Below are 17115 nucleotides of genomic sequence, written 5' to 3' on the forward strand. Positions count from 1 at the left end.
CTTGCTGAAAGCGGCAGCACGCTGTGTACACAGTGTTTCTGGGTAATAACGTAATTTGGCCTCCCTTTTGGGGGAGGAAAGCATTTCCCTAATTTAGCTTAAATAGCGGGGGTCTAAAAGCATGGATATCCAGTAATCATTAGACTGTTTGATGTGAATTGATATGCATGTCCGTACATAAGCAAGCAAGCTATAGGTCCCCATTCTGGCTAGCATGCCCGAGGAGCCAGTTTTTTCTGGCTCCACCCCCTACTAAGACGATTAGGTGTCGTGATTATCATCCTTCACCTCATCCTCCTCCACTGGCAGCTCCTCATCCTTCATTGGACTCTCTCCTTGTGGTTCCCTAATAACTACAGGGAGGAAAGCAAGATGTGCTAGCTGTTATTCTTCGCATGAGCATTAGAGTCTGTTCTGAGATAAAATATGAGGGGAATAGATTGTTAAAGGGGTATTCCCATCTTGCAAAATCAGCCAGAGTTGCAGTTACTTCACAAATCACTTCCTGTTTTTCTGTTTCTAAGGCTGGGCGGGCTTAGGCAGCTAGGACTGAAGCCTGTCCACGCCTCCTTATGACATCACACTGAGAGCTGAGTCCTACGTGCTCGTTCATGTGAAAAGTATGACTCACCAGTCTGGCTTGTACCAGGAAGTGTCTGTGAAGCTCATCTCTCCTGCTGAGGACTCAGAATCAGTCCGTGGAGCAATGGTCAGTGATTTTATTGACTACCATTTAGATGACCTGAATACGAACTACACATAAAAGTTTTCATATCTATTCCAAACCCTATCTGTGCAGCAGAAACTGTAATTTACTGCAGCCCAAATGCATGTCTGCTAGTATCCATATGATTCGTTTTTTTGTCTCCTATAAAAAAAAAAATCACTGAACAGCACAGATGCAGATTTGTTACCATTAGAGCTGTACTACATTAGAGTAATAACGTGGCATATTCAACTCAGCCACATATCAGTGTATTACCCTATCTCTCCACCATTCTTTATATGCCATATATTGATAATCCCCACCTCACCAATCACTAAGAATGTACCAGCGCATACCTAGCTCTGCTACATAACCCTGTTATGTCAGTCCTACACCTGTAATATCTCTCCACCATTCTTTATATGCCATATATTGATAATCCCCACCTCACCAATCACTGAGAATGTACCAGCGCATACCTAGCTCTGCTACATATCCCTGTTATGTCAGTCCTACACCTGTAATATCTCTCCACCATTCTTTATATGCCATATATTGATAATCCCCACCTCACCAATCACTGAGAATGTAACCAGCGCATACCTAGCTCTGCTACATAACCATTTATGTCAGTCCTACCACCTGTAATATCTCTCCACCATTCTTTATATGCCATATATGATAATCCCCACCCCCACCAATCACTGAGAATGTACCAGCGCATACCCTAGCTCTGCTACATATCCCTGTTATGTCAGTCCTACACCTGTAATATCTCTCCACCATTCTTTATATGCCATATATTGATAATCCCCACCCTTCACCAATCACATGAGAATGTACCAGCGCATACCTAGCTCTGCTACATAACCATTTTATGTCAGTCTACACCTGTAATATCTCTCCAACAGTCTTTATATGCCATATATTGAATAATCCCCACCACACCAATCCCTGAGAATGGTACCAGCGCATACTAGCTCTGCTACCTAACCATTTTATGTCAGTCCTACACCTGTAATATCTCTCCACCATTCTTTATATGCATATATTGATAATCCCACCTCACCAATCACTGAGAATATACCAGCGCAATACCTAGCTCTGCTACATACCATTTTATGTCAGTCATACACCTGTAATATCTCTCCACCATTCTTATATGCCCATATATTGATAATCCCCACCTCACCAATCACTGAGAATGTACCAGCGCATACCTAGCTCTGCTACATAACCATTTTATGTCAGTCCTACACCTGTAATATCTCTCCACCATTCTTTATATGCCATATATTGATAATCCCCACCTCACCAATCACTGAGAATATACCAGCGCATACCTAGCTCTGCTACATAACCATTTTATGTCAGTTCCTACACCTGTAATATCTCTCCACCATTCTTTATATGCCATATATTGATAATCCCCACCTCACCAATCACTGAGAATGTACCAGCGCATACCTAGCTCTGCTACATAACCATTTTATGTCAGTCCTACACCTGTAATATCTCTCCACCATTCTTTATATGCCATATATTGATAATCCCCACCTCACCAATCACTGAGAATGATACCAGCGCATACCCAGCTCTGCTACATATCCTTGTTATGTCAGTCCTACACCTGTAATATCTCTCCCCCATTCTTTATATGCCATATATTGATAATCCCCACCTCACCAATCACTGAGAATGTACCAGCGCATACCTAGCTCTGCTACATATCCCCTGGTTATGTCAGTCCTACACCTGTAATATCTCTCCACCATTCTTTATATGCCATATATTGATAATCCCCACCTCACCAATCACTGAGAATGTACCAGCGCATACCTAGCTCTGCCTACATAGAAACCATTTATGGTCAGTCCTACACCTGTACTATCTCTCCACCATTCTTTATATGCCATATATTGATAATCCCACACCTCACCAATCACTGAGAAAGTACCAGCGCATACCTAGCTCTGCTACAATATCCTTATATGCCTAATATGCCCCCAATCAGCCTCATATAGCCCCATCAGCCTCATATAGCCCCCATCAGCCTCATATGGCCCCCATCAGCCTCATATAGCGCCCATCAGCTCATATGCCCCCCATCAGCCTCATACTATAGCCCCCATCAGCCTCATATAGCCCCATCAGCCTCAATGCCCCCCATCAGCCTCATATAGCCCCCATCAGCCTCATAGAGCCCCCATCAGCCTCATTAGCCCCATCAGCCTCATATAGCCCCCATCAGCCTCATATGCCCCCCATTCAGCCTCATATAGCCCCCATCAGCCTCATATAGCCCCCATCAGCCTATATAGCCCCCATCAGCCTCATATAGGGCCCCATCAGCCTCATATAGGGCCCCATCAGCCTCATATAGCCCCCATCAAACTCATTAGCCCCTCAGCCTCATAGACCCCCATCAGCCTCATATGCCCCCATCAGCCTCATATAGCCCCCATCAGCCTCATATAGCCCCCATCAGCCTCATATAGGCCCCATCAGCCTCATATAGGCCCCCATCAGCCTCATATAGCGCCCCCACAGCCTCATATAGGCACCCATCAGCCTCATATAGTCCCCCATCAGCCTCATATAGTCCCCATCAGCCTCATATAGCCCCCTATCAGCCTAATATAGCCCCCCATCAGCCTCATATAGCCCAGAGTGCAATCCAATCAGCCTTCATATGCCCCCCATCAGCCTCATCTGCCCCCCATCAGCCTCATATAGCCCCCATCAGCCTCATTAGCCCCCCATCCAGCCTCATATGCCCCCCATCGCCCTCATATAGCCCCCATCAGCCTCATATAAGCCCCCATCAGCCTCATATAGCCCCCAATCAGCCTCATATAGGCCCCATCAGCCTCATATAGCCCCCCATCAGCCTCATATGCCCCCCATCAGCCTCATATAGCCCCCATCAGCCTCATATAGCCCCCATCAGCCTCATATAGCCCCCATCAGCCTCATATAGCCCCCATCAGCCTCATATAGGCCCCCATCAGCCTCATATAGCGCCCCCATCAGCCTCATATAGCGCCCCCATCAGCCTCATATAGCGCCCCCATCAGCCTCATATAGCGCCCCCATCAGCCTCATATAGCGCCCCCATCAGCCTCATATAGCCCCCCCTTTAGCCTCATATAGCCCCCCCTTTAGCCTCATTTTGCCCTACCCCATTAGCCTCAATAGCCCACCATCATCATCCATCCGCCCCAAATATCAGTCAGTCCGTCTGCCCCCTCAAGTGCCTCCATCAGCCCCCAATCTCATATATAACATATACTCACCCCGCTGTCTCTCCCACGCCGTCCGCTCTCTGAGTCCTCTCTCCCTTCCACGAAGTAATCGGCCACGCATGCGCAGATCTATTTTCCTCTTTGCTGCGCTACAACGCGGCTCAAAGGAAAATAGATCTGCGCATGCGCGGACCGCCCGGCGACGTGCGCGATCTTGATAAAAAGTACAGCCGCCGCTAGATCACCAGGGAAGGAGTGCGCAAGCGCGGCCAATGGATGCGGCCGGCGAGCGGCGGCCGTATCCATGGGCAGCGCTTATAAACTAGTGTTTTTTGAATTTGATTTTATAAAAGAATAGTAGGTTTTTTTAAATTGGTTGTATTTAGTAAAAAGTTTATTGGGGGGGGTGTAATTGAATGAAACTTGATTATATAGATGGGAATACCCCTTTAACGCCGCATTTGTCCCTACTGACAAATTTTGTGGCCTCTATAAAGGACTTCTGCACCTGACACACATTTTTAATGAGCTGCCAGTGCCTGATCTCGAAACAACATATGCTCCCTGCTGAGGCCATTTGGTGCATGACAAAATAATTTGAATTCCAGCGAGTTGGAATATCGCGGATTAAGTGGTGTAATGGCAGACCATTCTATCACTGCAAGCCCAGGAGAGCATCCCTCGTCACGTAAGAATGGCTGAAATGCAAGGACAGTCTCCTGGACATTGCCAGCCTGTGTAGCTACTCTCGCCCAGGCTGATCAGCTCCAACACTACATGGCAACGCTTGACTTGACACATGTAATAGGAAGGAGGGGGAGTGGGAGCAACACTGTACCATGCTGCTGTTGGGGACAGAAGGTGTGACGGCTGAGGATGGGGAAAACCCTCAGCCATACGATGCCAGAAGATGTTAACCACTGCTCGGCCAGGACGAGAGAACTAGGGAGCAGGTCACCTCCTAACGCATCCCTAATCCGTCCCTAACTCCTAGCTGCATGGGCCGACCTTGAAGGTAGGAGGGCCCATGCTCAGGAACCTCAGATCCCTACTCACCCTCCGCCGGTCCCTGAACTAGGAGTGAAGGGTAAGACGACCTGTTCCTTCTGGACACGGAGGAACAGGAGTCTCACTGGCCAAGCTGCAGGAAAAAGGGGAACAGAAACAGGCCTATGGATATGGCAGATGAACTGAACTAGTTCCAGCCACCTGCCACAGCCTTGCTGACTGGATCCGTGTGCAGGCAAGCTGAAGTCCACAACAATACAAAATAGAACTCAGCACACACACATCCACACACAGGAACCCAGATCCATAGCTGCACTGAATAATAAAGGAAAACATCAACTTAAACATCAGACATAAACTTAAACTTATGACCACAAGGGTGGCCCCCACTGGCAGGTGAGATAACACAGGAGGCTACTCCAGCTAGTCATGGCTGAAGTACCTCTCAGACTGGAGATAACAATGAGGCTTTATGGGCCCAAGTAGTCACACCCACACAGACACACCCAGTGTTCACACACACACAGAAAGGAATTAACCCTTCCAACACCAGGAAGTGTAGTGAGACCACATAAGGGAAAATAGACACAAATACTCACTGCAGCTGTTACCGTTGACAATGACATGTGTGGCAGACGTGTCCTGGGAGCCGGCCAAAAGGCCGAGACACTGCCACCACATGTACTAAACCCCAAACGTTGCCACGGGCAGCCACAGATAAAAGGAAAATGTCAGAGTGCACACCAAACATAAAACAGAGTGCACACCAGACATTCAGAGTGCATACATACACCCACACCACTCAGGTGTAACCGCATGCACTTGACAGTAAGCAACCTAGCACCAGCTCCGGCTGCTATACTGCCAAGTACAACCACATGTTGCCAGCGGCAACTACAAGTGAGGCAACATACTAGCGGCCCTCACCTGTGGCTGAACAACAACAACCAAACTGCAGGCAACAGTATGCAGACACAGGAGTCACGACCATGACCATGGCCGTGACACTCCCACCCCTCAAAGCCCCCCCCCCCCCCACCAAAAAAAAGAAAACTAGTGAGGGACTCACACAAGGGGATAGGAGAAAGGGAATCAGTGTCAGTACCTGCGAGTCTCCCCAGGACTGCTGCCGGACCCTGGAACAACACACAGGAACCAGGATCCGACTGCCAGCCTCTGGAACAACACACAGGAACCAGAGACCAGCAAAGAAACAGCCCGAGGAGACCGCACTGACACTGCGTCCACTCTCCACTCACGTCCCCACTCCAGTCGCTGCCGGCAGACACTCCTAACCAGCACGCAGCTGGACCACTAACGGAATTCTGCCAGCAGACGACCAGACATAGGAACATGGAGAGAGACGAGGGATCACCAACACGGACACGGAAGGTAAGGTGGCGGGGAATAAGCCACGATGCCAGAAGATGTTAACCACTGCTCGGCCAGGACGAGAGAATTAAGGAGCAGGTCACCTCCTAACGCATCCCTAATCCGTCCCTAACTCCTAGCTGCATGGGCCGACCTTGAAGGTAGGAGGGCCCATGCTCAGGAACCTCGGATCCCTACTCACCCTCCGCCGGTCCCTGAACTAGGAGTGAAGGGTAAGACGACCTGTTCCTTCTGGACACGGAGGAACAGGAGTCTCACTGGCCAAGCTGCAGGAAAAAGGGGAACAGAAACAGGCCTATGGATATGGCAGATGAACTGAACTAATTCCAGCCACCTGCCACAGCCTTGCTGACTGGATCCGTGTGCAGGCAAGCTGAAGTCCACAACAATACAAAATAGAACTCAGCACACACACAGGAACCCAGATCCATAGCTGCACTGAATAATAATGGAAAACATCAACTTAAACATCACACATAAACTTAAACTTATGACCACAAGGGTGGCCCCCACTGGCAGGTGAGATAACACAGGAGGCTATTCCAGCTAGTCATGGCTGAAGTACCCCTCAGACTGGAGATAACAATGAGGCTTTATAGGCCCAAGTAGTCACACCCACACAGACACACCCAGTGTTCACACACACACAGAAAGGAATTAACCCTTCCAACACCAGGAAGTGTAGTGAGACCACATAAGGGAAAATAGACACAAATACTCACTGCAGCTGTTACCGTTGACAACGACATGTGTGGCAGACGTGTCCTGGGAGCCGGCCAAAAGGCCGAGACACTGCCACCACATGTACTAAACCCCAAACGTTGCCACGGGCAGCCACAGATAAAAGGAAAATGTCAGAGTGCACACCAAACATAAAACAGAGTGCACACCAGACATTCAGAGTGCATACATACACCCACACAACTCAGGTGTAACCGCATGCACTTGACAGTAAGCAACCTAGCACCAGCTCCGGCTGCTACACTGCCAAGTACAACCACATGTTGCCAGCGGCAACCACAAGTGAGGCAACATACTAGCGGCCCTCATCTGTGGCTGAACAACAACAACCAAACCGCAGGCAACAGCATGCGGACACAGGAGTCACGACCATGACCATGGCCGTGACAGAAGGTTGTCCGTGGAGGAGGAGGTGAATAAATGCCTTGTGTGAGAAACAGGCCGAATACAAGGCAGGAATGGCTTTTTGGGAGAAATAATCATGACTAGATATCTTTCAGTGAGTTTGAGTACACACCATCAGCTCCCTAAAAGCAGCAAGCTCTAATAAATGGTATAGCAGTGACTGCACCGCCAGCAACTTGGCCAGCTAATATGTCCAACTAATAAACCACACTAAGGATTTGCAAAGAAGAGTGCTATTTATTATTGATATCCTAGCAATATGCCACCAATGTTCGAGGTAACACAAGCCCTTTAATGGTGACAGGGGACGTGACTTGTATTCTTTGCACTTTATACATCAGAAGGCATTGTTAGGCAGCAGGTCCTACAATGAATTGCCACATCTGCCACATTTTTTTACAATCTGAACATTATAATGGTTTCTCCCTTGTGTGATTTTTCAGATGCCTAACAAGAACCCATTTCCAGTTAAAACGTTTCCCACATTCTGAACAAAAAATGGTTCTTCCCCTGTGTGAGTTCTCTGATGTCTAACAAGGGCCCATTTCTGGCTGAAATATTTCCCACATTGTGAACATGAAAATGCCTTTTCTCGTTCGTGAGTTCTCTGATGATTAAGAAGAGTTGATTTGGGTAAAACATTTTCCACATCCTGAGCATGAAAATGGCTTCTCACCTGTGTGAGTTCTTAGATGTTCCACAAGAAATGATTTCTGACTAAAACACTTTCCACATTCAGAACATAAAAATGGCTTCTCCCCTGTGTGAGTTGTCTGATGTCTAATAAGACCCTCCATCTGGGTAAAACTTTTCCCACATTCTGAGCATGAAAATGGCTTCTCTCCTGTGTGAGTTCTTAGATGTCTCACAAGTTTTGATTCGTGGATAAAACACTTTCCACATTCTGAACAAGAAAATGGCTTTTTCCTTGAGTGACATTGTAGATGTTTCGCAAGATTCGAATTCTGGGTAAAACATTTCCCACATTCTGAGCATGAAAACAGCTTCTCTCCTGTGTGAATTCTTAAATGTTCCACAAGAAATGATTTCTGACTAAAAGATTTCCCACATTCTGAACATGAAAACGACTTCTCTCGTTTGTGAGTACTCTGGTGATGAAGAAGAGTTGATTTATGCGTAAAACATCTTCCACATTCTGAGCATGAAAACGGCTTCTCTCCTGTGTGAATTCTTAAATGTTCCACAAGAAATGATTTCTGCCTAAAAGATTTCCCACATTCAGAACATGAAAATGGCTTCTCTCCTGTGTGAGTTGTCTGATGTCTAACAAGACCTGTTTTCTGGCTAAAACATTTCCCACATTCTGAGCATGAAAATGGTTTCTCTCCTGTGTGACTTCTTAGATGTCTCACAAGTTTGATTCATGGTTAAAACATTTTCCACATTCTGTACATGGAAATACCCTTTTCCTTGAGTGACAGCGTAGATGTCCCACAAGATCTGATTTCTGGGTAAAGCATCTCCCATCTTCGAACATGAAAAAGACTTCTCCCCTGTGTGATCTCTCTGATGTTTTTCAAGAGAACCCTTCCACATAAAACATTTCCCACATTCTGAACATGTATATGGCTTATCTACTTTGTGAGTTCTTTGATGTCTAACTAAAAGTAATTTCCTGGTAAAAGACTTTCCACATTCAGTGCATGAAAATGTCCCCTTCTCTATGTGATTTTTCTCATGCACAAGAAGATTAGATTTCTTTTTAAAGTGTTTCCCACGTAAAAATATTTTCCCCCATCTATGTCCAGTTATTTGTTTGAAAGTCAGTGACTGATTAGCTGAAGGTTTCTTGTGACCAACGGTATCGGTGGATATATCTCCACTGTGAAGGACTGAGGGTACATTAGGAGTTATTGAATTTGCTTGTGTGATATTGCTATCTTCTTCTTCATGATGGGAAGATAAATAGAGATGTCCATGGGAGTCGATCATCCCATCTTTACCTGGAAAAAGATACAAAATTTTCATATTTTCACAGAGAAATTAACAGATTTTTTTTTAAATGAAAAACCAACCTTTATTGAGACAATAGTAAGCAAGTAAACAAAGTAAATAGATGTAAGAAAACAGGACACAGAACAATTTCAGCAAGTAAAGAATATTTACTTATAAAAAAAGGAAATCCCACTTTAGCAAAAAAAAATTGCAACTTTTCTCCCTTCCCGAAAATGTGGGTGAGGTCTACGCAGTCCGACATATGTAACAATACCAACACCAGAAACATCAGCGTAACTATAGCCATAGCACTTGCTATAGGCCAAGAGGTTAGGGGGTTCTATCAGGTGCTATATTGTGGTTTTCTGATATACTCCATTATGTTCAAACCGGATTCCAAAAAGTTGGGACACTATACAAATCGTGAATAAAAACTGAATGCAATGATGTGGAGGTGCCAACTTCTAATATTTTATTCAGAATAGAACATAAATCACGGAACAAAAGTTTTAAACTGAGAAAATGTACCATTTTAAGGGAAAAATATGTTGAATCAGAATTTCATGGTGTCAACAAATCCCCAAAAAGTTTGGACAAGGCCATTTTCACCACTGTGTGGCATCTCCCCTTCTTCTTACAACACTCAACAGACTCTGGGACCGAGGAGACCAGTTTCTCAAGTTTAGAAATAGGAATGCTCTCCCATTCTTGTCTAATACAGGCCTCTAACTGTTCAATCGTCTTGGGCCTTCTTTGTTGCACCTTCCTCTTTATGATGCGCCAATGTCTCTATAGGTGAAAGATCTGGACTGCAGACTGGCCATTTCAGTACCTCGGATCCTTCTCCTACGCAGCCATGATGTTGTGATTGATGCAGAATGTGGTCTGGCATTATCTTGTTGAAAAATGCAGGGTCCTTCATCTGAAAGAGATGACGTCTGGATGGGAGCATATGTTGTTCTAGAACCTGAATATATTTTCTGCATTGATGGTGCCTTTCCAGACATGCAAGCTGCCCATGCCACACGCACTCATGCAACCCCATACCATCAGAGATGCAGGCTTCTGAACTGAGCGTTGATAACAACTTGGGTTGTCCTTGTCCTCTTTGGTCCGGATGAAATGGCGTCCCAGATTTCCAAAAAGAACTTTGAATCGTGACTCGTCTGACCCAGAACAGTCTTCCATTTTGCCACACTCCATTTAAATGATCCCTGGCCCAGTGAAAACGCCTGAGCTTGTGGATCTTGCTTAGAAATGGCTTCTTCTTTGCACTGTAGAGTTTCAGCTGGCAACGGCGGATGGCACGGTGGATTGTGTTCACTGACAATGGTTTCTGGAAGTATTCCTGAGCCCATTCTGTGATTTCCTTTACAGTAGCATTCCTGTTTGTGGTGCAGTGTCGTTTAAGGGCCCGGAGATCACGGGCATCCAGTATGGTTTTACGCTTTGACCCTTACGCACAGAGATTGTTCCAGATTCTCTGAATCTTCGAAATGGATGTTATGCACAGTTGATGATGATAGATGCAAAATTTTTCGCTGGGTAACACCTTTCTGATATTGATCCACTATCGTTCTGCGCAACATTGTGGGGAATTGGTGATCCTCACCCATCTTGGCTTCTGAGAGACACTGCCACTCTGAGAAGCTCTTTTTATACCCAATCATGTTTGCCAATTGACCTAATTAGTGTTAATTGGTCCTTCCAGCTCTGCGTTATGCTAAATTTTACTTTTTCCAAGCCTCTTATTGCCTACTTGTCCCAACTTTTGGGGATTTGTTGACACGTGAAAATTTGAATCAACTTATTTTTCCTTTAAATTATACATTTACTCGGTTAAACGTTTGAATCTGTCATCTACGTTCTATACAAATAAAATATTGATATTTGCCATCTCCACATCATTGCATTCAGTTTTTATTCACAATTTGTTTAGTGTCCAACGTTTTTGGAATCCGTTTGTATGTATTATATGCTATTATACCTTCTTTGGTGTCTCTAATATGAAAGGAGAAATATGTATCTGCAGTATCTGCACATTTGACAAATTTCAGATTGGAACGTTTCGGCCTTTTCTGTTCCGGTTACTTAACCCTTTCACTACCGGATTTTTTTATTTTTTTTTGTGTTTTAATTTTTCTTCCCTATCTCCTTGAGCCATAACATTTTATATTTCCATTCACATAGCTTTACGGAGGGCTTATTTTTTTTACTTTAGCTAAAGCCAGGCTGAGCAATAATTGTGTTGCAAACACAATTATTGCTCAGCCTGGCTTCAGCTAAAGTGCTAAAGATATAGAAACAGGATCTACGCTTAACGGGAACAGTACTCCGATTGGGACATTGCCGTCACATTGCCATATGTTTCAATATTATTCATAGTGACTGTTTTATGCTATATTAGTCGCTTGACATAGCGGCTTCACTGAGGACTTGTGGACGCAGGAATCTCCACAATAGTGCAATATTGTGTGTAAGAGTGGGGACCCCGAACGCCATCCACTATTTATTGCGTTATATGTAGATTTTATTTAAAAAAAATTGGGGTATGTTTTTAGAATATTAAAGTATATTATTACTATCACCATTCGTGTTTCCCTTCTGAGTGTGCTCCTTCATATTTGCTTACACCTCGATTATTGCTACATATGTTGCTGTTTTTATTTTGTTACACTAGGTGGTCTAATTTTGCTATGTGACCATGTGAATTATAGTTACGCCCCTGACCAGGAAACTGGTGTATGTTCTACCTAAAATATACAAATTCACTTTTTGGTGCATAGACATGTCACGGATGTAGTAGGGGAGAACACCAAAAGACAATCAAGAAGGAAGGGGAAAGACACTAAGCCTCCCCGCTAGGGAAGGAAAAGGGTCACCACCTATGAAACCATGCTCCTGGCCCTAACTTTTATCCATATGGGCACCTCTCGATGGTAGAGACCCATACACAGGAACCTAGAAAACCCTGGTGACCCTCAGATGCCCTAAAGATAATGACAAGGGAGAGACCACCCGTTCCTTCCCTGGTGAAGGAACTAGCGTCTCACTGAGGCCTAGTAAACAACCGGAAGGGGTTGGGGGGAATACAAAACACAACAAGCGGAACACTTAACTTCAGAGGATGATGGATGAACAGGACGTCAACACAAACCACACTCCAGCTCTTCAAGACCAAATTAAGCTATCCCAAGCAAGGAGTGATGGGAAAAGTCAGACTAAATAGGGCGAGGTAAAGGTCACATGATCCACACCTGAACAGGAGGTGTGGACATACCAGCAACACACAGACAAAGTGAAACCGAAAGAGGCTGTCAGATCACTAATGCGTAGATAATCTTTCAGACCTTCTGAGACCTGTCACAGATGGGACAGTACCCCCACTTCTACGGGTGACCTCTGGGCACCCAGGACCAACCTCATCAGGATGAGCTCTGTGGAATGCTCTCACCAGACGACTAGCATTAACATCAGTCGCTGGAACTTTCAATGCCTGAGGAAGTTCAAGACGGAAGGCTAGGGTTAACAATGGCAGTGATCTTATATGGACCAATAAATCTTGGGCCCAACTTCCAAGAAGGTACCTTAAGTTTAATGTTTCTTGTAGACAACCACACAGAATCACCCACTCTCAGGTCTGGACCCCTCATACGCTTCCTGTCAGCCGCATGCTTATACCTGGTGCCCATCTTTTTCAGGTTATTTTGGATTTTCCGCCAAATAGAAGACAAAGAAGAGGAAAATCGTTCCTCCTCAGGAATGCCAGAATTTTGAGCACCAGAAAATGTACCAAACTGTGGATGGAACCCATATGCCCCCAAAAATGGCAACTTATCAGTGAATTCCTGTCTACGGTTATTTATAGCAAACTCAGCTCGACAAAAATGAAGACCACTCTTCTTGATTCTCTGAAACAAAACATCTCACGTAAGTCTCCAGATTCTGATTAGTGCGCTCCGTCTGTCCGTTCGACTGAGGATGAAGAGCCGAAGAGAATGACAATTGTACACCCAGACGAGTACAGAACGCTTTCCAGAATCTGAAAACAAACTGAGTCCCTCTGTCGGACACCACATCAGAGGGAATGCCATGTAGTTTCATGATGTTGTTGACAAACACCTGTGCAAGAGTTTTAGCATTGGGTAGACTAGGTAATGCAATAAACTGTGCCATTTTACTAAAACGATCTACAACCACCAGAATCACAGTTTTTCCCGAAGAATTCGGTAAATCCGTGATAAAATCCATGGACAAATGGGTCCAAGATCTGAACGGGATGGGCAATGATAGCAGAGATCCGGAAGGCCGAGTATGTGTCACCTTAGCACGTGCACAGGTACCACAGGCTGACACATAGTCCTCAACCCCGGCCACCAAAATCTGCGAGAGATGAGATCTACAGTCAATCTGTTCCCAGGGTGCCCAGCAAACACCATACAGTGATGTTCCTCAAACACCTTGTGACGTAATTCGGAGGGAACAAACAACTTCCCCGGAGGACAAGAGTCCGGAGCATCCTCCTGTGCCTCCAACACCCTGGCCTCAAGATCAGGATAAAGAGCGGATATGACTACCCCATCAGATAAAATGGGACTAGGGTCATTAGACCCCCCCCCCCTTCCAGGAAAGCTACGTGACAAAGCGTCCGCCTTGATGTTCTTAACCCCAGGGCGGTAAGTGATGATGAAGTTAAATCTGGTGAAAAACAATGACCATCTGGCCTGCCTTGGGTTCAGTCGCTTAACCGACTCCGGGTAGGGATGCTGGTGTATGGCTGAGCGGTGTTAGTGCACTCCCGCCAACCCATACACGTAAGTGACCCCCAATTCACAGCAAGTCTCATGGGGTACAGTGTTTTTTACCTTATAGGTAGCTCACAATATATTATTTCACCCATTTTTTAACAGAAGTAAAATCTATGTTTTATTAGTCTGGGACAAGAGTGGTTAGTAGCCGTACAGGCAGTAGTGTTTAAGCTCTTTAAGCAATGAATAATCATACCCACACGTTGACACTCATCCTCAGAAGAGTATGGACGCAGCTCAAAGTATAATTTACATGACTCCCTAAACCGGATGAAATTGTCACTACCCCCGGAAAACCTGTCCGGGAGAGGCACCTTCGGTTCAGGACAGGCCTGGGACCCACCACCGGAATCAGCAGCCTGTGGACTCTGAATCTGCAAGACAGTTGCGCAGAGGTCTGCTACCTCCAAAGTCAGATTCTGCAGCTGTTCGACCAGTGCAGACATAGTATCCATAGCTGCACAGATCAGAACAAAAATGGTGGTATCGGCTTGGGATAATGTCACAGATGTAGTAGGGGAGAACACCAAAATACAATCAAGAAGAAAGGGGAAAGACACTAGGCCTCACCGCTAGGGAAGTAAAAGGGTCACCACCTATAAAACCCTTCTCCTGGCCCTAATTATCCAGGGCACCTCTCGATGGTAGAGATACCCATACACAGGAACCTAGAAAAGCCTGGTGACCCTCAGATGCCCTAAAGATAATGACAAGGCAGAGACCACCTGTTCCTTCCCTGGTGAAGGAACTAGCGTCTCACTGAGGCCTAGTAAACAACCGGGGGGGGGGGGGAATACAAAACACAACAAGCGGAACACTTAACTTCAGAGGATGATGGATGAACAGGACTTCAACACGAACCACACTCCAGCTCTTCCAAGACCAAATGAAGCTATCCCAAGCAAGGAGTGGTGGGAAAAGTCAGACTGAATAGGGCGAGGTAAACGTCACATAATCCACACCTGAACAGGAGGTGTGGACATACCAGCAACACACAGACAAAGTGAAACCGAAAGAGGCTGTCAGATCACTAATGCGTAGATAATCTTTCAGACCTTCTGAGACCTGTCACAGATGTGACAAGACAGTGTACTAAGAGTGGCGTATAAAGACAGCATAAGAGTACATCTCTCTGGTGTCTCTAATATGAAAGGAGAAATAGTATCTGCACATTTGACAAAGAGAATCCATGTATTTTCTGGGGTTATACATTGATGTGATAGGACATATGACAGAGAGACAGAAAAAAATTGTATCTTTAAATGCAGAATACAACTAGTTTAGTGTCAGGGAGAGCTTTGTGAGACAACATGAAGTTATATTTAATTAACTGACAGAAAGGTTTTTTTTTTTTGTATTACCCCGATGTAGATCCCTTAATTCACCTCCTGGCATGTTTTTCTGTGTATGAGCTGCTGTGTATTGTACTGTCCAATTAACTATTTAAAAACATTGCAGTTTAAAAAAAAAAAAACAGTTGATCACAGAAGCCTTTTCTGCATCATAGTGTATTGGTGGAGAGCATTATGTATATATATTTTTTAATTTTCCTTGAAAAAATTCTAATCTGCTACTTTTCCAGAAGAATGGTTAGTTTTTGTACTGTTTAAAATTAAAGTATAAATAATCCCACAGTGAAACACATTTTTTAAACAGGCTTTGTTATGGCGGACTATCATCCATTTACCCATAGGCATTATTTTGCTGTCACTTTGACATTACTAATGCTGTCTTCAAGTTAAAGAGCTTCAAATGGGTTGGATACAGTACTAGGAGACCTCAGAGTTTCATATTTGACTTTTTAGGGCACTCCCAATACAGACTGAATTTATTCATACCAGAATAACATCTGAAGACCAGATAGTATGAATCAGTCCCTAAAGGAATTTCAGGAAATTCACGAATCACTAATGATGAGTAAATCTAGGTGACTCTCAAAATTGTTCTCTCCTCTACAGTCATGGAAGGTCTCCTCTTACCCGGTGATGTGAGGGGCTGGCTATTCTCCATCATGACATCCTTGTAAAGATCCCTGTGTTCTTCTAAATATTGCCACTCCTCCATGGAGAAATAGACAGCGACATCCTGACACCTTATAGGAACCTGACAACACAAGGACACAGTCATTACCAGACCCCTCCCTTGGCGTTATTGTATAATGTCCCAGCATTCCCAGCAGCGCTCACCTCTCCGCTCAGCAGCTCAGTGATCCTGGTGGTAAGTTCTAGATCTTCTGCTCATGTATCAGGGAAGAGGTGGAGGCTCGGTGATGGGGCTCTGGGTCCTGCTCCTCCTCCTGACACACAGGGTGTCACACACTCACCAGACGACTTCTTCACTACTGTGTAATCCTGTGTATGGGGAGACGCCGATCACTACAGAGATTCTAAGAATCCTTCACCCTTCCAGTCATTTCCATGTTTTATTACTAGAGATAAGAGTGATGTCATGTGAGACTCTCACCTCTCCAGTTATCAAGGAGATGATCTCCAGGGTGAGGTCTATATCTTTGCAGCCAAGTAGTTTCTGTCCTTCTTTATTCTTGGTGGGTCAATGATGGAAAGGAACATTGTATTTAAAAGAAAACTTTGGCCAAGACCGTCTTGTACCTAAGGCACCTGAAGGAACACAAGCAGGATGTGGAAGAACATCTTATATGCAACAAAGTGTTTTTACAATTAGACCACCAATAATGTATGATGGAGGTGACTTAGCTTTTGAGATGTCTTATACGTGGGCTATGAAAAACAGAACCCTATATTCTTTTGTGAAGTTTTTACGGGATAATTAAAGAATGACCTACTTACCATTATAAGAGATAATAGAAGTGGTTTCTCCGAATTTGTTCCCATCT

The 17115-nt window shown here is 44.9% G+C and overlaps 1 protein-coding gene across 1 annotated transcript; it reads right to left on the reverse strand.

Moving 5' to 3' along the window:
• Nucleotides 1-261: 261 nt before the first annotated feature.
• LOC122939432 (zinc finger protein 432-like) lies at nt 262-16483 on the reverse strand. Its single transcript, XM_044295498.1, has 4 exons — nt 16448-16483; nt 16241-16364; nt 8871-9461; nt 262-353 (listed from the first exon to the last, which is right to left on the reverse strand). The coding sequence occupies exons 2-4, from the start codon at nt 16323-16325 to the stop codon at nt 262-264; spliced, it is 768 nt and encodes a 255-aa protein (XP_044151433.1). The 5' UTR covers nt 16326-16364; nt 16448-16483.
• Between the last annotated feature and the right edge of the window lie 632 nt (nt 16484-17115).

This window comes from Bufo gargarizans, chromosome 5 (assembly GCF_014858855.1).
Source record: "Bufo gargarizans isolate SCDJY-AF-19 chromosome 5, ASM1485885v1, whole genome shotgun sequence".
Taxonomy (NCBI): Eukaryota; Metazoa; Chordata; class Amphibia; order Anura; family Bufonidae; genus Bufo; species Bufo gargarizans.

Bases quoted from the DNA above. Each gene is read 5' to 3' on its own strand.
- LOC122939432 (XM_044295498.1), bottom strand. From the start codon at position 16,325: ATGGAGGAGTGGCAATATTTAGAAGAACACAGGGATCTTTACAAGGAT. The intron at 9,462-16,240 runs GTAAGAGGAGAC...ATCTTTTTCCAG, and splicing joins CCAGCCCCTCACATCACCGG to GTAAAGATGGGATGATCGAC. The intron at 354-8,870 runs GTGAGACATCTA...TCCTCCCTGTAG, and splicing joins TTTAACCATGAATCAAACTT to TTATTAGGGAACCACAAGGA.